The sequence below is a fragment of the Gekko japonicus genome, unplaced genomic scaffold (assembly GCF_001447785.1).
Source record: "Gekko japonicus isolate JY-2015 unplaced genomic scaffold, Gekko_japonicus_V1.1 scaffold3832, whole genome shotgun sequence".
NCBI classification, from domain to species: domain Eukaryota; kingdom Metazoa; phylum Chordata; class Lepidosauria; order Squamata; family Gekkonidae; genus Gekko; species Gekko japonicus.
Genome location: NW_015160948.1, coordinates 57,865 through 81,057, shown reverse-complemented (window position 1 = coordinate 81,057; position 23,193 = coordinate 57,865). Strand labels below are relative to the sequence as shown.

The following is a 23,193-nucleotide window of genomic DNA, read 5'->3' as shown; positions in this document are numbered from 1 at the left end:
AAAGATTACATATTTTTGTCAGGAGATCCACAAATTCACATTTGAGTTACTTCAGAACTCTCGGATGTATGCCATCTGGGCCTGGTGATTTATCAGTTTTAACGATGTCTATCAGTTTTAGGACCTCCTCTCTCATCACCTCAGTCCACAAAATGTAACAGTCATAGTGCAACTGTGCTGTTCTGTATTGCTTATTATTTTTTGAAAGACGAAAACAGCATATTTGGAAAAGCCTAAATACAGCTGCCCCCCCTTTTCTCCTGAAGTTGGGACTCATCAGTGAAACTGAGAGAGATTAAAAAAGGTAAGAACCCCCCCCCAAAAAAAAAAAGCCTTAATGGGTAGGTGGAGGAAGAGGAGAGGAAAGGTGTCTTTTCGCTGAACCCCAAAGTGTACCTTCCGTTCCAGAAACAGTGAAAAGTACACCCTAGTAGCACCATGCAGGGAAAAATACATATTTCTCCAGGTTTTAGAAAAAAAGCATTTGGGGAGGGAGAGAGACAAGCTGTCCATAGTTGGAGCATGAAGGCAGGATGACGTCATGTGGAAGCAGGAAAAAACCCAAAACGCACAAGTTGGGTGTCTGAAATGGGGGAAATGCTCCGTGTGAAAGCTGCCTCCGGTGTTCTTACCGGCTTGGAAGCCAGACTGCTGGTGAAGATGAATAATTTGAGATGGGAATGAGACCGCCTTTCTGCAGCCTCTGGGAATGTAGCCCGTCACGAAGAAGTCACTGGGAAGGCCGTGCGAAGGAGTCGAGGATCCTCAGCTCCTGGGTTCGTCGAACTTATTGGGAAGCCACTCTGTTCAGACTGGTCGCGCTGTGGTTCTCCAAGTACAGGATCCCCAGAGCCTTTCCCTGAGGTGATGCGCCTTTGGGGCCTGCGGAGTCCATTGGTAATGTCGCACTGGAGCCCAGAGACTCTTCAGTGGAGTTCTGGGAATCGGTATCTTCTGAGGAAAAGCTCCCGTGTCGGGAGAGCTGGAAGTACTGGGCGGCTTCGTTCCTCCGGCTGCGTTGGCCTCTCCGCGGGACAGTCACGCACGTCCAGTCGGCGGATGGCAGGTCCTCACAGGTCTCTGGCGCGTGGCTAGCCTTCGGACAGGAGGGGCGGGCGGGAGGCATTAAAGGCGAAGGCGTGGGGAGACTTTCCGGGGACTCTTCACCGGGGTTCTGGCCCTCGGGGGCTCCGCTTTGAGGAACAGCCTGCAGGGAAGCAAGATAAGACCCCTCCCTTCCCGGCTCTTTTGTGACGGCTCCACAGGAAGGATTCTCTCGAGAGCCAGTTCTGTCCGTCTCCAGATCCTTTTGGTTGCGTTCCAACAGACACTCCTGGTTCCTGGTACTCCCCAGCGCACCATCAAAGTAGGGATCCTCCCCTGGGGCGTTGGGATCCGTGCTAAGAGGGTCCCCCTTCTCTCCGCAGACCCCGGCTCCCCCCTCTCGGTGCTCCTTGCGTCGGGCCAGCACGCCTTGCAGGATCTGCCTGGCCTCTTCGCATTTCTCAAACGCTTCGCCCCACACCTCGAGGCCCTTCCCGCTCCGTATGCTGGACGCCTGGACCTTCATGTGCTGGAATTGCTCGGGGGAGAACTCAGCGGGCGGCTGGAGAGAGCTCTCCCATTCACGCAGGGCCTCCGTGCTGCAGGGCTCCTCCTCTCGGGCACTCCACTGGGCCAGGTGTCGCTTGCAGTCGAGAGAAAACCGCATGACCTTTAGGAGACAAGAGCTGCAATCCTTACTTCCTCTCACGAGGGGTACCCGCTTCGCCCTTTCCCACCACCTACGGCTGCCTTCTGCAGACAGCCCTGGTTACTCTAACCCAGCCGTGGCCAAAGTGTGGCTTGGGACTCTTTCACACATATCGTGCGGCTCCCGGCAGGGCAGCTGGGGAAGCGAAGGGGAGGCATTCCTCCCCGATCGGTCTTCCCTTCCCCAACCAGTGTTCCCCTCCCTGGGTAGGCTGGAGCAGAGAAAGAAAGCAACTTTAACTTGAAATGCGTTCTCAAAGCCCCTCCCCACTGGCTGGCTTGGAGAAGGCATTTGTCTCTTTAAATCCCTTCTCCAAGCCAAACCGGTTGATGCGGGGGCAGTTACTTTCTTTCCACCTCTCCCTGCCTCCCCCCATCTATTTGCGCTCTCTCTCTCTCTCTCTCTCTCACACACAAACACACAAATAAATATCATTAGCAAACAAATAAATATCATTGGACAAACAGTTATCATTACCAATATCTGTTTTTACCCCTTTGGTCTTTATTTTTGGAAGTCTCGTTTAATGTTCATAAAGAGCAAATCTGCATATTTTTTCAATAAAAACGTGTCCGTAATAATTGTTCTGCAGGCTGTGGAAGGTCAGTAGTCCAGCAGTTCGAGACCCGGGTTGCCGCATGACAGAGTGAGCGCCCGTCTCTAGTTCCAGCTCCTGCCAACATAGCAGTTCGAAAGCAAGAAATTGCAAGTAGATAAATAGGTACCACTTCGGTGGGAAGGTAACAGCGTTCCGTGCGCCTTGGTGTTTAGTCATGCCGGCCACATGACCACGGAAACGTCTTCGGACGGCGCTGGCTCTTCGGCTTTGAAACGGAGATGAGCACAGCAACCCTAGAGTCGGACTCGACTGGCTTTCGAGCAAGGGAAACCTTTACCTTTACTAATATTTGTTCATGTCTTGTGGCTCTCAGACATCTGACATTTTTCTCTGTAGCTCTTAGTTAAGCCAGTTCGGCTACCTCTGCTCTAACCCGCGGTGTCTCGCCAGATCCTCCAGGTGTGGCTTTCCAGGCAGCCCACCCACCCTCCCAACCAAGCTCTTCACCTGGTCATCAAGGGACAAACCCCAGTCAACCCCAAAGGGGCAGGAAACTTAGGTCCAGGACCTCCAAGGTAGCCTTCTCAGAAGTGTTACCTGTTCCACGCGCAGGGCCGGAGAGACAGGCAGAGATCAGGAGTCTCAATGCGTGGATGAGACGATGGTGTAGGGGGGAAGGGTTCAGGTTTGTTAGGCACTGGGATACTTTTTGGAACAAGAGGGAGCTGTACAGGCGAGACGGTCTCCACTTGTCCCGAGAAGGAACCAGGCTGCTGGCACTTAAAATCAAAAAGGTGGCAGAGCAGCTTTTAAACTGAATATTGGGGGAAAGCCGACAGGAGATGAAAAGTCTCTGGTTCGGGTTGGCTCATCTGAGAGAGGTGAGGGGGTACCGGTTGCTTTTCTACAGGGAGGTGGATTGAAATTGTCCACAGAGGCCATGGCTGGTGACATGGACTGCCGGACAACGACTCGAGATAGCAAGAGGAAGGATGCAGGCTTAACTTGTAAGGGAAATTACAGCTGTTTCTATACAAATGCTAGAAGTGTCCGAGGTAAAATCGGGGAGTTGGAGTGCTTGGTGTCGGAGGGAAAAATAGACATTGTGGGTATTTCTGAAACTTGGTGGGATGAGGAAAATCAGTGGGACACAGTGATTCCCGGTTATATATTATATCGGAAGGATAGGGGGGGAAGGGTTGGAGGTGGGGTAGCTCTGTATGTCAGAGAGGGTATAAAGTCTAGAAAGATTGAGAGGCTAAGTGAATTGGATTCGCTTCTGGAAGTTCTATGGGTTGAAATAGGGGGGCCAAAAGGAAACTTAACACTGGGAGTTTGTTATCGCCCACCAGATCAAAAGATAGAGGAGGATTATAAAATGATGAATGCCTTAAAGATAGCAACTAGACAAAAACACTGTGTAATAATAGGTGATTTTAACTACCCACACATTGATTGGGTCAATATGTGTTCTAGTCGGGAAAAAGAGATTGAGTTTCTAGACACTCTAAATGACTGTGCTATGGAGCAGATGGTCACGGAACCTACCAGGGGAGAGGCGATCCTTGATTTGGTCCTAAGTAACACTCAAGACCTGGTGAGAGATGTAAAAGTGATTGCACCGCTTGGAAACAGTGATCATAATGTTGTTGAGTTCATCATTTGTACAAATAGAGAATTGGCCAAAAAGACTCACACAACCATTTTTAACTTTAAAAGGGGTAATTTCTCTGATATGAGGGGACACGTGGGGAGGAAACTGAAAGGAAAAGTAGAAAGGGTCAAAACAATTGGGGAAGCTTGGGATCTATTTAAAACTACGATCCTAGAAGCTCAAAAAATATATATTCCGCAGGTTAGGAAAGGCACAAACAGGTATAGGAAAAAGCCTGCATGGTTAACAAACAGAGTAATGGAGGCTGTAAAAAGTAAAAAGAATTCCTTTAAGCAGTGGAAAGCTAGTCACAGTGAGGCTGATAAAACGGAACACAGGCTATGGCAAATAAAATGCAAGTCTGAGGTCAGGCAGGCAAAAAGGGAATATGAGGAGCATATAGCAAAAAACGTAAAAACCAACAATAAAACTTTCTTCAAATACATTAGAAACAGGAAACCAGCCAGGGAGGCAGTGGGGCCCTTGGACGACCAAGGGGTAAAAGGAGTATTGAAGGATGATAGGGAAATGGCTGAGAAGCTAAATGCATTTTTTGCCTCCGTCTTCACTGTGGAAGATGAGAAGTGCTTGCCCACTCCAGAACCACTGATTTCAGGAGGGGTGTTGGAAGACCTGAGTCAGATTGAGGTGATGAGAGAGGAGGTCCTAAAACTGATAGACAACTTAAAAACTGAAAAATCACCAGGCCCAGATGGCATACATCCGAGAGTTCTGAAAGAACTCAAATGTGAACTTGTAGATCTCCTGACAAAGATATGTAATCTTTCCTTAAAATCTGCCTCCATTCCTGAGGATTGGAAGGTAGCTAATGTCACTCCCATCTTTAAAAAGGGTTCCAGAGGAGATCCGGGAAATTACAGGCCAGTCAGTCTGACGTCGATACCGGGTAAATTGGTGGAAACCATTATTAAGGAAAGAATTAGTAGGCACATAGATGAACAAAACCTATTGAGGCAGACTCAGCACGGTTTCTGTAAGGGAAGATCTTGTCTCACTAACCTGTTAGTGTTCTTTGAGGGGGTGAACAAACATGTGGACAAGGGGGATCCAATAGATATTATTTACCTTGACTTCCAGAAAGCTTTTGATAAAGTTCCTCATCAAAGGCTCCTAAGTAAGCTCAAAAATCATGGGATAGAAGGACAAGTCCTTTTATGGATCAAAAACTGGCTAGTTCATAGAAAACAGAGAGTGAGTGTAGGTGGGCAATTTTCTCAGTGGAGGGTGGTAAGCAGTGGGGTACCGCAGGGATCAGTACTTGGTCCACTGCTTTTTAACTTGTTCATTAATGATTTGGAGATGGGAGTAAGCAGTGAAGTGGCTAAATTTGCGGATGATACAAAGTTGTTCAGGGTGGTGAAAACCAGTGAGGATTGTGAGGCACTCCAAGGGGATCTGTCAAGGATGGGCGAGTGGGCGTCAACATGGCAAATGGGGTTCAATGTGGCCAAGTGCAAGGTGATGCACATTGGAGCCAAAAATCCTAAATATAAATACACATTGATGAGACTGAGCAAGAGAGAGATCTTGGAGTTGTAGTGGATAACTCACTGAAAATGTCGAGACAGTGTGTGACTGCAATAAAGAAGGCCAATGCTATGCTGGGGATTATTAGGAAGGGTATTGAAAACAGATCAGCCAATATAATGATGCCCCTATATAAATCAATGGTGAGACCTCATTTGGAATACTGTGTGCAGTTCTGGGCACCACACCTTAAAAAGGATATTATAGCTTTGGAAAAAGTGCAGAAAAGGGCAACTCGAATGATAAAAGGGTTGGAACACTTTCCCTATGAGGAAAGGTTAAAGCGCTTAGGGCTCTTTAGCTTGGAGAAAAGACGACTGAGGGGTGACATGATCGAGGTTTATAAGATTATGCATGGGAAAGAGCAGGTAAAGAAAGAGGTACTTTTCTCCCTTTCTCACAATACAAGAACTCGTGGGCACTCCATGAAACTGCAGGACGTCCTTCTTCACCCAAAGAGTGATTAACACTTGGAATTCACTGCCACAGGAAGTGGTGGGTGCTACAAGCATGGACGGCTTCAAAAGGGAATTAGATAAGCATATGGAGCAGAGGTCCATCAGTGGCTATTAGCCACAAGGTATAGCTAGGGGCTCTGGGGCAAGTGATGCTCTGTCTTCTTGGTGCTTGGGGGGGGTCAACAGTGGGAGGGCTTCTAATGTCCTGGCCCCACTGCTGGACCTCCTGATGGCACTGGTATTTCTGGCCACTGTGTGACACAGAGTGTTGGACTGGATGGGCCTTTGGCCTGATCCAACACTGGCGTCTCTTCTGTTCTTATGTTCTTATGACAGGCCTTCCTGACTGTCCCATCAACCAAAGAAGCTCATTGGGCGGATACACAAAGACAGGCAGGGGTCCTTTCCTGCAGGAGTGCGCAGGAGCGGAGCTCCGGCAGTAAAGAGCCCAGGGGGCGGGCACATGCAACAAGCCTCACCCCCTGCTCCCAGCAGCCCTCAGTCAGAGCAAGAAGCAGCCAGGTAAGTTGCAGAGCTCCCCACGGCCCCCTGGTCCAAAACAGTCCAGTGGCACCTTTAAGACCAAGTCTTATTCAGGTACAAGCTCTCCCTCCTCTGCGAGGACAGATCTGCACGTTCCCCCCCCCAATAGCTAGCAATCCAAAACAGTCCAGTGGAGCCTGAACGGTGGGTGTTGCCTTCTGACACACTTCCGGTGATGTCAGGGGGGGTGGCCTATGCAAATAAGTTATGCTAATGAGCTTCTGCACCTGTTTTTCTATGAAATGACCCCTGAAGACAGGGTCTTTTGGGTGGCGGCCCCACGATTATGGAACAACCTATGCAGGGAGGTGGGCCCGGCCTCCTCACTTTTCAGTCTTTAGGAGGCAGCTGAAGACGGTTTTACTTGGGACTGCATTTGATTAAAGAGGTCCAAAATTGTGATTTTAAATTTTGGTTTTATGTATTTTTCTGTATTTTATGTGTGTTTTATCTATGTTGTAAACCACTTCGAGCTCTATAATTGAAGAAAGGTGGCTAATGAATGTTTTAAATAAATAAACTCCCACCCAGCATCACCCCTCTCTGACTGGGGTTCAGGATCCACCACTTAACCACAGCATCCAAATACTGGTGCAGGACAGAGACAGCCGCATCTGGAGGCTCGGTCACAACAATACAGCGCTGGATATCTTCAGCAAATCAAGACAGCATCCAAATACTGCTGCGGGACAGAGACAGCCGCATCTGGAGGCTCGGTCACAACAATACAGCGCTGGATATCTTCAGCAAATCAAGACAGCCCAACCCCCAAGGTGACAGATTATTTCATTTAGCAGCCCAATATTAAAATGTGAAGAGTGGAGGAGAAAGTACAGAACCCTGCAGTATCCTACTAGGTAAGTCCCATATTACTTAGCATCCCTGACACAAACTCCTGGTTTTTGATTGGACAGAAAAGACCAAAGCCACCTGAGTGTTGTTTCTTTGATTCCAAATCATTTCTCCAACCTCCCCAACAGAACAGAAGTCTCAGAGCAGTTTACAATCTCATTTCCCTCCCCACAAGAGACACCCTGCAAGGTAGGTGGGGCTGAGAGAACTCTGACACAAACTGCTCATGAGAAAACAGCTCTGAGAGAACTTGTGACTGACCCAAGGTCACACCAGCAGCTGCATGTGGAGGAGGAGTGGGGAATCAAATCCGGTTCTCCCAGATTAGAGTCCGCGCTCCTAACCACTACACCAAACTGGACATGTTACTTTTATCCTTTGGCAAATGGACATTGTCCACCAGAACTACCAGAGCTTGTCTCCACCTCAAAACAAGGCCTGAAGCTAGATAGAAACGGTCAAGGGGCATATGTGCCACCCAAGTATGTTTGGCGTTCTGCCACGTTACCAAGAAAAGGCAGACTGGAAAAAAGGCTAAAATGGGCCAGATCCTTCCACAGAAGGCTTCTTAAGTAGACATCTAATTACTTCAGTAAAGTAAAGGTAAAGGTTCCCTTGCTCGAAAGCCAGTCGAGTCCGACTCTAGGGTTGCGGTGCTCATCTCCGTTTCAAAGCCGAAGAGCCAGCGCTGTCCGAAGACGTTTCCGTGGTCATGTGGCCAGCATGACTAAACACCAAGGCGCACGGAATGCTGTTCCCTCCCCACCGAAGCGGTACCTATTTATCTACTTGCAATCCCTTGCTTTCGAACTGCTAGGGTGGCAGGAGCTGGAACTAGAGACGGGAGCTCACTCCGTCATGCGGCACACTGAGGTCTCGAACTGCTGAACTACTGACCTTCCACAGCCTGCAGTTCAGCGTCTTAACCACTTGAGCCACCGCAGCTCGAATTACTTCAGTAGTGTTGGGGAAATTGCCTCCTCCGAGGACGTATTTGGTGTTTTCTCAAGAGGAGCCTCCACTCTCTCCTGGAATCATGCATCTGCTTTATGTACTTTATTCATACCCCACTTTGCTCCCCAAAGCCACTTACAATCATTCTCCACTTTATCCTCACAACAGCCCTGTAAGGTAGGCCAGGCCGAGTGTATGACTGGCCCATGGTCACCCGGCAAGCTTCCAGGGCAGTGTGGGGATTCAAACCTGGGTCTCCCATGTCCTAGTCTGATGCTATAATAACCACTACACTGTACAGCCAGGTACTGTACAGATTCGATGGGCAGTGGCCTCCTCAACATTTACCTTGTCACGGAACTTGTAGAGATCCAGGAGAGTCTCCAGCTCTGCCCCTCTCATCTCCATTTCCATGTAGAACGTGGTCAGCTTGGCCTGGAAAGCCCCCTTGGCGGACTCAAAAGCCTCCAACTCTGGGAATCTGGATCCTTGGATCTTGGCGGCCTCCTTGGAGAGCGAGAGACCGCGATTGTAGTGGACCTAAGCAGGGAAGAAAGCGAAGAATGTTCTGACACTGCCTGTTTTGAGTTCACTCATTGGACTTCACGGTTAGGTTTTGGGAAAAGTTAGGTTCATGATACCTAAACATTCAAAAACCGTTTCTTTGGAGGTCCACCATTAGGGGAAAATGTTTTCTTCCCACCCTACTTGTGACCTTCTCATATGCTTCCAACTGAATGCTGGTTAGAGAGATCATAAGAAGTCCCCTGCTGGATCAGGCCAGTGAAGGTCCATCCAGTCCAGCATCCTGTCTCACACAGTGGCCAACCAGTTCCTCTGGAGGGCCAACAGCAGGACACAGAGTCCGAGGCCTTCATAAGAACATCAGAAGAGCCCTGCTGGATCAGACCAGGGAGGGTCCATCTAGTCCAGCATCCTGTCCCACACAGTGACAACCAGCTCCTCTGGAGGTCCAACAACAGGACTTAAAGACCAAGGCCTTCATAAGAACATCAGAAGGGCCCTGCTGGATCAGACCAGTGGCCCATCTAGTCCAGCATCCCATCTCACACAACGGCCAACCAGTTCCTCTGGAGGGCCAGCAACAGGGCAGAGAGGCAGAGGCCTTCATAAGAACACCAGAAGAGCCCTGCTGGATCAGACCAGTGAGGGTCCATCTAATCCAGCATCCTGTCTCACACAGGGGCCAAACAGTTCCTCTGGAGGGCCAACAACAGGGCACAGAGGCCAAGGCCTTCTTCTTTTTTAAATAACTTTTATTAGAAAAATTCATACATTGACAAAACATAACAACCTTCATATTTCCAATACTAACAAGTTACATGACCCAAGGCCTTCTTAAGAACATCAGAAGAGCCCTGCCGGATCAGACCAGTGAGGGTCCATCAAGTCCAGCATCCCATCTCACACACTGGCCAACCAGTTCCTCTGGAGGGCCAACAACAAGGCACAGAGGCCAAGGCCTTCATAAGAACCTCAGAAGAGCCCTGCTGGATCAGACCAGTGAGAGTCCATCTAGTCCAGCATCCCATCTCACACACTGGCTAACCAGTTCCTCTGGAGGGCCAACAACAGGGCATAGAGGCCGAGGCCTTCAGAAGAACATCAGAAGATCCTGCTGGATTGGACCGATGGTTCCTCTAGTCCAGCATCCTGTCTCACACAGTGGCCAGCCAGTTCCTCTGGAGGTCCAATCACTGGGCAGAGGCCAAGGCCTCCCCCAATATTGTTTCCTGGCTCTGAGTTTCAGAGCTTGCCTGCCTCTAAATGTGGAGGTTCCCCTCAGCCACCAGGACTAAGAGTGAGGGGGAAATAAAGGTAGGTTGATGATTGGCTGGGAAAGAGATAGGGTTGCCAACTCCAGGTGGGAAATTCCTAGAGATGTGAGGGATGGAGTTTGGAGTGGATGCGAGGTTTCAGGAGGCATGGGACCTCGGACAGGTATAAAGCCATAGACTCCACCCTCCAAACCAACTATTTCCTTCTGGGGAACCATCATTGCCAATCTCCAGGTGAGGGCTGGAGATCACTCAAAATTACAACTGTTCTTTAGGTAGCTGAGATCAGTTCCTCTGGAGAAAATGGTGGGCTCAGTGTCATTATACCCTGCTGAGGTCGCCACAGCAAATTGACACTGAGTGTCCACAACGGGCCTTTTTCCTAGTATATATATAAAAATAATATTTAATGCCGAGTTCACTATCAATGTAACTGGATGAAACCTAGGTATTTTTACAAGGAACAACACTAATACAGAAAAATAAAGTCACAATGGTCCAGAGAAGTCCCAAAAATTTCAATGTGTCTCACTCCTGTTGTATAATGATTTCATAGTCCAACTTGTCATGCATTCATCATGGAGTGGACTCATACAGTTCCAGGAGGATCCAAATAATCTTGAAGTCCATAAGCCATAAACGATGTGTAGTCCGGATGCAAGCTGCCGCGTTTCGAATAATTATTTTTCAAAGCCGAAAAGCTATAGTGGGATTCAATCTGAGTAGTAACACATACAGACATCAGTTTAATCTATGATCCTTTGTGATTGATTAAACTGATGTCTGTATGTGTTACTACTCAGATTGGGTCCCACTATAGCTTTTCGGCTTCGAAAGAGAATTATTCGAAACGCGGCAGCTTGCAGCAGCTGTGTGAACTGGCAAAATCCAGTGAAAAGTGGATTGAAAGTGGATTATTTAGTGTGTGTGACCACAGCCAGTATGTGTTGCAGGGGAGAGAAAGTGGAATAAGCGTTGGTGGAAGCAAATGTGGGAAGACAGAGGAGTAGGGGACAGATGGTCGCAGAAGAGCTGAAGTAAATGTTGAAGACTTTTCCCAATATTGGGAATGTCCCTAATCCATTTTTTACAGCTACCAGGGATACATTTCAATTCAGAGGTTTTAGAAAGGTGGGAAGGCAAAGTTTAACTTTGGTAAACGGATCTTTAACATAGGGGCTGCGGTGGCTCAAGTGGTTAAGACGCTGAACTGCAGACCAGAAGGTCGGTAGTTCAGCAGTTCGAGACCTGAGTGCCGCCGGACGTAGTGAGCTCCGGTCTCTTGTCCCAGCTCCTGCCAACCTAGCAGTTCGAAAGCAAGAAATTGCAAGTAGATAAATAGGTGCCGTTTCGGCTGGAACGTAACAGCATTCTGTGCGCCTCGGCGTCTAGTCATGCCAGCCACATGACCACGGAAATGTCTCTGGACAGCGCTGGCTCTTTGGCTTGGATACGGAGATGAGCACCGCACCCCCTACAGTCGGATTCGACTGGCTTTCGAGCAAGGGAAACCTTTACCTTTACCTAATCTTTAACATTACAGTCTCAGATCTCCTACTAATGAGACTAGGTTTTGACAACAAACCAGGTAAACAGAATGAGAAGCAAAAGGTGGGTGTGGCTGGATGACCAGACTTCTGGTAACATGGGGGTGTGGCCTAATATGCTAATGAGCGGTGCTGTCAGGGGTGTGGCCTAATAGGCTAATGGGTTTCTGCTCTTGGGTGTGGCCTATTATGCTAATGAGTCCCTGCTGGGCTTTTTCTACAAAAAAAGCCCTGGATAGATCAGATGCAAATTTGGACCAAATTCCCCACAATTCCTTGAGGTGCAGTTCTGTTCCAGCGGACATTCCCCGGAGTCTCTGTCTTTTTCTCCCAGTTCAAACTTACAGTGGCTTCTTTGAAGAATTCCTTAAACCTCCGATAAGACTCTTCAGCGCCCTCCTGGCCGGCCTCGGCAGAATCCGCCTCCAGGAACTCCAGCTCCCCTTCTTCCTCCATCCACAAACTGAGCTGCGTACAGAAGCACACGGAGACGCTGGGGTTCCACAGGGATCAAAGCTCTTCCACCCAGGAGCACTTTCTTCGCCCCCTTCAGCCCTAGGGGTTGACTAAAGTCACCAATTCCCAAAGATATACATCCCTGCCTCCCGCCACCTGGAACAGTAACCAGGTTAGAAATGAGAGTCTGGTTGAAATTAATTGATGGAATTTGTGGGGAGGGAAAGCTGTCTGGGTTTAGAGCTGCCAGTGTTCCCTCTAAGCTGAGTTAGTGTGAGCTAGCTCGCAGTTTTTTAAGGCTCCGCCTCACACATTTTTGTCTCGGCTCAGGAAAGATGGAGCTCCAGAGCAAACTGATTTACGCAGCAGCCAAATCGCTCGCTCACAACCTTAATGCCAAGTAGCTCACAAAGTAGCATTTTTGCTCACAGGACTCCACAGCTTAGAGGGAGCATTGGCGCCAGTGTTCCCTCTAAGCTGAGTTAGTGTGAGCTAACCTCCAGCTCACACATTTTTGTCTCGGCTCAGGAAGGATGGGGCTCCAGAACAAACTGATTTACGCAGCAGCCAAATCGCTCGCTCACAATGCCAAGTAGCTCACAAAGTAGCATTTTTGCTCACAGGACTCCACAGCTTAGAGGGAGCATTGGCGCCAGTGTTCCCTTTAAGCTGAGTTAGTGTGAGCTAGCTCACAGTTTTTTAAGCCTCCACCTCACACATTTTTGTCTTGGCTCAGGGAGGATGGAGCTCCAGAGCAAACCGATTTACACAGCAGCCCAATCGCTTGCTCACAACCTTAATGCCAAGTAGCTCACAAAGTAGCGTTTTTGCTCACAGGACTCCACAGCTTAGAGGGAGCATTGGCGCCAGTGTTCCTTCTAAGCTGAGTTAGTGTGAGCTAGCTCACAGTTTTTTAAGCCTCCACCTCACACATTTTTGTCTTGGCTCAGGGAGGATGGAGCTCCAGAGCAAACCTATTCAGCAGTGGGGCCAGGACATTAGAAGCCCTCCCACTGTTGACCCCCCCCGAAGCACCAAGAAGACAGAGCATCACTTGCCCCAGAGCCCCTAGCTATACCTTGTGGCTAATAGCCACTGATGGACCTCTGCTCCATATGCTTATCTAATTCCCCTTTGAAGCCGTCCATGCTTGTAGCCGCCACCACTTCCTGTGGTATAGCTCACAAAGTAGAATTTTTGCTCACGGGACTCCACAGCTTAGAGGAAGCATTGGCGCCAGTGTTCCCTCTAAGCTGAGTGACTGTGAGCTAGCTCACAGTTTTTTAAGCCTCTGCCTCACACATTTTTGTCTTCACTCAGGAAGGATGGAGCTCCAGAGCAAACTGATTTACGCAGCAGCCCAATCGCTTGCTCACAACCTTAATGCCAAGTAGCTCACCAAGTAGCATTTTTGCTCACAGGACTCCACAGCTTAGAGGGAGCATTGGTTGCCACCTCTGGATTGGGGAAAAACCTGCAGATGTGAGGGGGGTGTCAGCTGTGCTGTCATAAGGTTAAGGGGCCCCTCCTGGTCCTGGGGGAGGGTTGGGTTTAGGGAGGGGACGGACCACAGTGGGGTACAATGCCGTACAGTCCACCCTCCAAACCAGCCATTTTCTCCAGGAGAGGTGGAAGAGATCTTTTAAATAAATAAATAAATAAGCAGTCGCTGTAGTCGGGAGATCAGCTGTGATTGTGGGAGATCTCCAGGCCCCCCCTGGAGAATGGCAGCCATGTTTGCGCTGGAACCAGCAGCATCGGCCTGGCCAAAGACCCACATTTTCAGTTTTATTCTTAAACTGGAATCCGGATTCTAGCATCGGTTACACATTCAGGAACCACAGCGGGTTTATAACTCAGGTTGCAAATTCCTGACCAAAACCAACCAGCTATTTAGTCAGTCCTAAAAGAAATCAACCCTGACGGTTCCCTGGAAGGCCATAGACTGAAGCTGAAGCTCAAATACTTTGGCCACCCAATGAGAAGAAGGGAGCACTCCCTGGAGAAGACCCTGATGCTGGGAAAGACTGAAGGTCAAAGAAGACGGGGACGGCAAAGGACGAGATGGTTAGGCAGTGTCACCGATGCAACAAACATGAAATTAAGCAAACTCCGGAGGACAGGAGGGCCTAGCGTGATCTGGTCCATGGGGTCGCGAAGAGTCGGACTCGACTGTGCGACTGAACAACATTCAAAGCTCTGGTACCGGTCATGGTTTCTCCATCGGGAGTGTGTGCTCATGAGCATCCCATCCCATCCCATGGTGTTGACCAGAGTGGGTCATAGGGACCTTAACACTCCAGGCTCAGCACATCTATACTGGCTCCCAGTTTGTCTCCAGACAGAAATCAAGGTCCTGGTCTTGACCCCCATATAGTCGGGGTCCGACATACCTGAAGGACTTTATGAACATGCCTGACCACTGCAGTCATATCCTGCTTTGGGTGCCCTCAGCATGCCGAGATTAGGCAGCAGGGCACCCAGAACAGGGCCTTCTCAGCCGTGGCACCAAACTCTGGAACATTCTCCCCAGGGAGATTCACCTGCCCCCTCCTGTTGCCGCCTTCCACCAGCGTTCAGCATTCCCTCAACGATCCCTCCTTCCTGACCAATGTTTTAATTGCTGTTTTGATGTCTTTGCACGTATTTTAACTCTGCATTTTTAAATCATTTTAATGATGTGGGGTGTGGGGCATGATTCCAACGATTTTAAAATGTGATTTTATCATGTATGTTTTATCACTAGCAGTCTCTAAGCAGCGGTTGGACCAACACTTGTCAGGGATGCTCTAGGCTGATCCTGCATTGAGCAGGCGGGTGGACTAGATGGCCTCTGGGACGCCTTCCAACTCTGTGATTCTAGGATTCTAAATTGTTAGCTGCCTCAGTGGTCCTTGGATAGAGATGTAAAATTTCCGGGAATTTTGAAGTTTGGGGAAAAAACCGTTTTCCCCTGGGGGAAAATGGAAATTTTCGGAAAAATTGAAAAAAATGATACATTAGCACTTCTTTTTTCTTTTCCAGATTGAAAGTCATTCTGTTACTTTAGGAACATAAAATATGACTATAGACATTTTTACTTGGCATGAAATTATCACAACTAGCATATTAAAAATATAGTGTAGCCAAACAATTATTACAAACAGAATACCCACCCACACGCAAAAACAAAACTGAAACTTTTTTCTTTTCTTGTGACAATAGCACCTCCAAAAGGAAGAACTGCATCTTGTTCTTGCATTGGAGAGTTCAGTTGGTAACCTAGGACTTGCTTGTCTTCAGGGCACAGAAATTAGATCAATCTGATATCGTACATATTTTTTTAGAAATGATTTGGACAATATTTGAACACCTGGTCTTCAAATATTTTATTCATCGTGTTAAAATGAAACGTTCCATAATCAATTTCTTTCTTTTTTCTTTTTTTCAATTTTTCCAATTTTTTGGGGAAAAAACAAAAAAGGCTTCAGGAAAAAAACGAGGGGGAAATGTCCCCCCCCCATTTTTCCGGGTTTTTTTCCAGGCCTTCACCTCTCTATCCTTGGAAGAGCAGAAAGGTGGGATATGGATTCTGTGAATGAATAAACAAAATGAGGTGAAGATCCATTCCTGAATCTCAGGCGGGTGAGTGCTCCACCCCCCCAGTTTGACCCACTGTTCTGAATTCGGTTCAGAACGGTTGGCGCTGTGGAGGACTTGCATCCAGGGCTGCCCGACGGGGGAACAAGCATCTAATTCTTCCCCTCGCTCCATTTCTTTGATTGAAAAAGACCTCCCAGGATACTTCTAGACCCAGCTGGGAAAAGATTCGGGTGTCTGCACTGTGTCTGCCACTTTTAAAAATGGAAACCTGGAGCTGGAAGGGGCCCCCCAAGAGTCATCTAAACTAAACCCCTGCACAATGCAGGAAATTCACAGCTTCCCTCTGCACTCCACCAGTGACCCCTGCTCCATGCCCAGAGGAAGGCAAGAAAACCTCCAGGTTCCCTGAGCCAGTCTGGCCTGGAGGATAATCCCTTCCTGACCCCAAAGTGGCGATCAGCATTTCCCTGGGCGTGTAAGAAAGGACCACGAGACGTAAGCACTGAGGCAACCCTCCCTGCCCGCCCTCTCATGATCTGCCTAAGTCCACAGGATCCGGCCCCCACCTGGTGGAACGAGCTCCCGGAGGAGATCCGGCCCTGCGGGACCTGATGCAGTTCCCCAGGGCCTGCGAGACGGAGCTCTTCCACCAGGCTTTTATATAGGGGCTGCCACTTCTACTACTACCACCACTGAAACAACGGGGTTGGGAGCGTTCCCCGGAAGAACGGCCATAAATTTGCATGGCACTGATGCTGCTGGACTGGCTTGGACCATCGACAGGACAATTTCACCCTAAGGAAATGATCCGATACCATCTTGTTTGTATGGAGCACTTTATTTGTTTTGTCGTGATTTAATAGTTTTTACTGTTTTACATTGTTTTTATGTATGGGCTTGTGCCCCTGTGTAAGCCGCCCTGAGCCCGTTCGCGGGGAGGGCGGGGTAAAAATGCAATAAATAAATAAATAAAATTGCTGTCAGATGGCCATCCAGCCTCTGCTTGAAAACCTCCAAAGAAAGAGAGCCCACCACCTCCCGAGGAAGCCTATTCCACTGAGGAAACGCTCTAATGGTCAGGACGTTTTTCCTGATGTTTAGCCAGAAACTCTTCTGATTTAATTTCAACCCGTTGGTTCTGGTCTGACCTTCTGGGGCGACAGAAAACAACTCCGCCCCATCCTCTATATGAGACAGCCCTTCACGTACTTGAAGATGGTTGTCCTATCACCTCTCAGTCGTCTCCTCTCCAGGCTAAACAGACCCAGCTCCTTCAACCTTTCCTCCTAGGACTTGGTCTCCAGACCCCTCACCATCTTTGCTGCCCTCCTGTGGACATGTTCCCTAGCTCAGCAGATGGGCATTTCGGGCCAGGAAGGCAGAAGGAGGCCAAGTTCCCAAGACTGTGGCCCCAATCCCTCCCCTGACAGCTTTTCAGACTGGAAAAATCTTGGAAAATCCGGTCACGGCATTACACCGTCACGGAATTACACGCAAAGTCGCAACACCTGGGGAATCCATCTGCACCTCGTGTCGTGCACGCACAGAGCCTCCGATTCTTTAATTAATTTCAAGTCCTGTTTGTGTCGCTGCCATTAGTTTCACTCATTCACTTTAATTCACCTTCTTAAAAAAATGGCACTTTAAGTGGATCTAAATCAAGGTGGCAAAACGTATCAAAATTAAGCAACCGGCGGTAAATGAGCCGTTCCTAAAAATCCTGGTCGCAGATTTCATAAAAAGGCTGTATGACACCCGGTAAACAAAATGAAAATTAAATCCTATTTCATGCTACGCTGATCCCTTTAAAATTAACAGACAAGCGCTGCAGGTTTTGAGAACGAAGGTTCGGGGAAATTCTTCCCTAATTGGTTTTCAGTCGTCGGGTTCAGCTCGATCATTGAATGAGCATTAGCCACATTTCTGCTCGGCAGCAGGAGTAGCTCTGCTGTTGCGGGCAAAGGAAAAACCGTCTCAACAACCGAGACCGTGGCTCAGTAGAAGAGCACCAAGCTGGCATGCAGAAGGTCCCAGGTTCAATCCCCTGCATCTCCAGCTAAAAGGACCAGGCTGTAGGTGATGGGAAAGACCTCTGCCTGAGACCCTGGAGAGCTATGGGAAGGGGCTGTGGCTCAGTGGAAGAGCCTCTGCCTGGCATGCAGAAGGTCCCAGGTTCAATCCCCAGCATCTCCAGCTAAAAGGACCAGGCAGGAGGTGATGGGAAAGACCTCCGCCTGAGACCCTGGAGAGCTATGGGAAGGGGCTGTGGCTCAGTGGAAGAGCCTCTGCCTGGCATGCAGAAGGTCCCAGGTTCAATCCCCGTCACCTGCAGCTAAAAGGACCAGGCAGTAGGTGATGGGAAAGACCTCTGCCTGAGACCCTGGAGAGCTATGGGAAGGGGCTGTGGCTCAGTGGAAGAGCTTCTGCCTGGCATGCAGAAGGTCCCAGGTTCAATCCCCAGCATCTCCAGCTAAAAGGACCAGGCAGGAGGTGATGGGAAAGACCTCCGCCTGAGACCCTGGAGAGCTATGGGAAGGGGCTGTGGCTCAGTGGAAGAGCCTCTGCCTGGCATGCAGAAGGTCCCAGGTTCAATCCCCGGCATCTCCAGCTAAAAGGACCAGGCAGGAGGTGATGGGAAAGACCTCCGCCTGAGACCCTGGAGAGCTATGGGAAGGGGCTGTGGCTCAGTGGAAGAGCCTCTGCCTGGCATGCAGAAGGTCCCAGGTTCAATCCCCGGCATCTCCAGCTAAAAGGACCAGGCAGGAGGTGATGGGAAAGACCTCCGCCTGAGACCCTGGAGAGCTATGGGAAGGGGCTGTCTCCAGTTAAAAGGACCAGGCTGTAGGTGATGGGAAAGACCTCCGCCTGAGACCCTGGAGAGCTATGGGAAGGGGCTGTCTCCAGTTAAAAGGACCTCTGCCTGGCATGTGGGAAAGACCTCCGCCTGAGACCCTGGAGAGCTATGGGAAGGGGCTGTGGCTCAGTGGAAGAGCCTCTGCCTGTCATGCAGAAGGTCCCAGGTTCAATAATCCCCAGCATCTCCAGTTACAAGGACCGGGCAGGAGGAGATGTGAAAGACCTTTGCCGAGACCCTGGAGGTCCACTGAGTAGACAAGACTGACCTTGATGGATTGGACTCAAGCTCCAAACTGAAAGGTCATCTGATACACTTTGCAAAACGTCAGGAGTCGAGCATTTGAGGGAAGGACCCCCACAGGCAAGTGGGGCGGGTGCCAGACCAGCCTCCAAGGCCACGTGGGTACCTCCTGGAGGGCTCACTGACCTTGCGGAACTCGGCCTCCAGCTCTCGGATCTTCCGCAGGAACTGCAGGTGCTCCAAGCGGCCATTGGATCTGGTCACCAGAGTGTGCACTTGTTCCTCCACCAGGTTGTAGAGGCTCAGCGCACACTCAATGCTGCTCCTTGCCAAAGAGAGGTGACGAAAGGGAGAACAAAACAGAACGGCATGTCACTGGTTTGCCTAAAGGTGCCCTGTTTGGTGCCAGTTTGGTGTAGTGGCTTAAGTGCGCAGACTCTAATCTGGGAGAACCGGGTTTGATTCCCCACTCCGTCTCCGCTTGCACCTGCTGGATGACCTTGGGCAAGCCGTAGCTCTGATAAGAGCTGTCCTTGAAAAAGAGCAGTTTCTGCCAGAGCTCTCTCAGCCCCACCAACCTCACAGGGTGTCTGTTGTGGGGAGGGGAAGGGAAAGGAGTTTGTCAGCCGCTCTGAGACACCTTTGGGTAGTGAAGGGCGGGGGATAAATCCAATCTCTTCTTCTTCTTCAGTGCGCGAACTCTAATCTAGGAGAACCGGGTTTGATTCCCCACTCCTCCACTTGCACCTCCTGGATGACCTCGGGCAAGCCATCGTTCTGATAAGAGCTGTTCTTGAAAAAGAGCAGTTTCTGTCAGAGCTCTCTCAGCCCCACCGACCTCGCAGGGTGCCTGTTGTGGGGAGGGGAAGGGAAAGGGGTTTGCAAGCCGCTCTGAGACACCTTTGGGTAGTGAAGGGCCATGGGGTATAAATCCAATCTCTTCTTCTTCTTCAGTGCGCAGACTCTAATCTGGGAAACCGGGTTTGATTCCCCACTCCTCCTCCACTTGCACCTGCTGGATGACCTTGGGCAAGCCGTAGTTCCAATAAGAGCTGTTCTTGAAAAAGAGCCGTTTCTGTCAAGAGCTCTCTCAGCCCCACCCACCTCCCAGGGTGTCTGTTGTGGGGAGGGGAAGGTGATTGTAAGCCGCTCGGAGACACCTTTAGGTAGTGAAGGGCCATGGGGTATACTTCCAATCTCTTTTTCTTCTCCTCTCTCACATCTCACGCAGCAGGACAAGGAAACCCACGTACTGCTTGAGACCCCGAAGGCCACCACTGATCATCGTGGGCCAGTGGTCCGACAGGGCGGGTGGCATCCAAGAGAGGGTTCTTATTTTCATTTCTGTTTATTTATACGCTACCATCCTCCCCAATGGGGACCCGACGTGGCTCGCGTCCTTCTCCTCTCCTCCATTTTATCCTCACAACAACCCTGTGAGGGAGGCGAGGCAGAGAGGGTGCGACTGGCTCGGGGTCGCCCTGCGAGCTGCCACGCCAAGTGGGGGGTTTGAACCCGGTTCTCCCAAATCCCAGTCGATGCTCCAGCCCCCACTCCACACTGCCTCTCTGGCTTCCCACCGGCCCCAGGGTGAGTCCTGAACCCAGGCCTTGCTGCCTCGTACCTGGCATCCGGGGAGAAGCTGAGTCGGGCCGCCTCCTTTCTCAGCCTGGCCAGCGTGGCCCCGCCTTCTCGCTGCAGGCTCAGCAGCTGACCGTTGGACAGGACTCCCTGCATCAGCTGCTGGTGCCGCTCCGTTTCCTGCACAACGTCCTGCGAGGACAGAGAAGCAGCGAATCACCTTCATAGAATCATAGAACGTTAGAGTTGGAAGGGACCAGTGTTCCCTCTAAGCTGAGTTAGCGTGAGCTAGCTCACAGCTTTTTATCCTCTGACTCCAGAGCCAACTAATTGATGCAGTAGCCAGATCGCTCACTCACAAGTTTAATGCCAGGAGCTCACAAAGTAGGATTTTTGCTCACAAGACTCCACAGCTTAGAGGGAACATTGCAAGGGACCTTAGAGGTCATCTAGTCCAACCCCCTGCACTCTGCAGGCACAGAGCCAAAAGAGAGCCCTAAAACATACCTACAACATACCCGGAAGAGGGTCATCCAGCCTCTGCTTGGAAACGTCCAGCAAAGGAGCCTCCACCACCTCCCCAGGCAGACTGTTCCACTGCTCAGCCACTCTGACAGTTAGGAAGTTTCTCCTGATATTTAGCCGGTATCGACTTCCTTGTAATTCCCACCCATTAGATCTCTAGTCTTGCAATCCGGAGCAAGAGAGAATAGATCCGCTCCATCTTCCACATGACAGCCCTTCAGATACCTCTAAGCCTTCTCTTTCCCAGGCTAAACAGACCCAACTCTTTCAGCCTTTCCTCGTAAGACTTGGATTCCAACCCTTTCACCACCCTGGTTGCCCTCTTCTGGACATGCTCGAGCTTGTCATAAAATCGTAGAATCACAGAATGTTAGAGTTCGAAGGGACCTTGCAGGTCATCTAGTCCAACCCCCTGCGCTTTGCAGGAGCAGAGCCGAAAGATAGTCCTACAGCATACCCGGAAGAGGGTCGCACAGCCTTCGCTTGGAAACGTCCAGCCAAGGAGCATCCACCCCCTCCCAAGGCAGACTGTTCCACTGCTCAACCACCCTCACAGTCAGGAAGTTTCTCCTGATATTTAGCTGGTACCGACTCCATTGTAATCTCCACCCATTCCACCTTCCCGGAGGTCTATCAATGACATTAAGCCATGACAGTTAAATGGACCTTCATGTGAACCTACCCTACACAGCATCAGACCTTTGGTCCCTCAAGGTCAGTATTCTCGAATCAGAGGCTAGGGTTCTCTCGCTTGGAGAAACGATGGCTGAGGGGGTGACGTGCTCGAGGTTTGCCAAATTATGCATGGGATAGAGCAGGCAGAGAAAGAAATCCTTCTGTCCCTTTCTCACAATACGAGAACTCCTCGTGGGCACTCCATGAAACTAATGAGCAGTTGGGTTAGAACAGATCGAAGGAAGTCCTTCTTCACCCAAAGTGTCATTAACCCGTGGAATTCACTGCTGTGGGAAGTGGTGGCAGCTACAAGCATGGACGGCTTCACGAGGGGATTGGAGAAACATCTGGAGCAGAGGCCCGTCCGTGGCTATGAGCCACAAGGTATGGAGGGAGCACTACATCTGGGGCAAGGGGTGCTCTGTATTCTTGGTGCTGGGGGGCAGGAAAGATTCCCCACCCCCACCCCCAGGCTTATATCCAAGCTGACATCCTCAGCTTTCTTGCTCCGACAGATTCGAAGAGGACTTCCCTTGCATTTGGTTTGCTTTAACAAGGTTAGGTAAAGGGTAAAGGTTTCCCTTGCTCGAAAGCCAGTTGAATCCGACTCTATGGGTGCGGCGCTCATCTCCGTTTCCAAGCCGAAGAGCCAGCACTGTCCGAAGACATTTCCGTGGTCATGTGGCCGGCATGACTAGACGCCGAGGCGCACGGAACGCTGTTAACCTCCTCACCGAAGCGGCACCTATTTATCTACTTGCAATGTCTTGCTTTCGAACGGCTAGGTTGGCAGGAGCTGGGGCCAGAGGCGGGAGCTCACTCCGCGGCACTCTCGGGTCTCGAACTGCCAAACTACAAGACCTTCCGGTCTGGAGTTCAGCGTCTTAACCGCTTGAGCCACCGCAGCCCCTGGGCACAAGGCTACGAGGAGTCGATTATTCCCTGCCCATGCGCTGGGCCATCAGGAAAGGGCACGGAGAGTCCATTAGCAGCTCCCGAGACACAGTGGCCACCCGCCTCCCAGTCCAAATTGCTCGGCAGTAGGAAGAGACGGGGCTGCCGTCCTTGCTCCCCTAGCCAATCCGAACATAATGGCTCTCATTTAAAGCACTTCGATGCTGAGCGAGATGTCGATACGATTAAGGGAGAGTCCTGTAATGGACCGGAGCCGTTTCATGCCTCCAGATGGGAGGGAACTCTTCTCCGGCTTCCAAGCACCCCGCTGCGACAAGGGCAGACAAAAGCCAGCGAGGCATTTCTGGGTCTCGGCCGTTTACTTCAGGGGTTACCTGCAGAGTCCTCAGCGGGTCCCTCTTCTCCAGCTCCTGGATGGTGCTTTGAAGCAACTCGGATGCCTTCCGGAGGTCACCCACGAACTGGTGCATCTTCTGCAGGGTGGAAGCAAGGCAAGGATCCCATCAGACAATATAAGCTAACGAGGACAAAAAGAAGACAGGCAGGGCTAATGAATGGAGAGACACAGCAGCATACAGGATGGAGGGGATAAGATGTAAGTCTGTACACTGGCCACATAATAGGCACAGAGAGAGGGAGAGAGAGAGAGAGAGAGAGAGAGAGAGGAAGGAAGGAAGGAAGGAAGGAAGGAAGGA

General features: G+C 50.1%; 1 protein-coding gene across 1 annotated transcript in view; it reads right to left on the bottom strand.

Annotated features, from left to right (window-relative positions):
- Positions 1-346: 346 nt before the first annotated feature.
- Positions 347-23,193, bottom strand: part of KIAA1755 (KIAA1755 ortholog) — a 45,278-nt gene continuing 22,431 nt past the window's right edge. Inside the window, exons 9-14 of the mRNA XM_015425254.1 lie at positions 22,873-22,971; positions 20,427-20,575; positions 18,989-19,127; positions 12,013-12,135; positions 8,670-8,861; positions 347-1,714 (exon numbers count right to left, since the gene is read on the bottom strand). Coding sequence (XP_015280740.1) covers positions 788-1,714; positions 8,670-8,861; positions 12,013-12,135; positions 18,989-19,127; positions 20,427-20,575; positions 22,873-22,971 — 1,629 coding nt within the window. The 3' untranslated portion in view covers positions 347-787. The remainder of the gene's footprint in view (positions 1,715-8,669; positions 8,862-12,012; positions 12,136-18,988; positions 19,128-20,426; positions 20,576-22,872; positions 22,972-23,193) is intronic.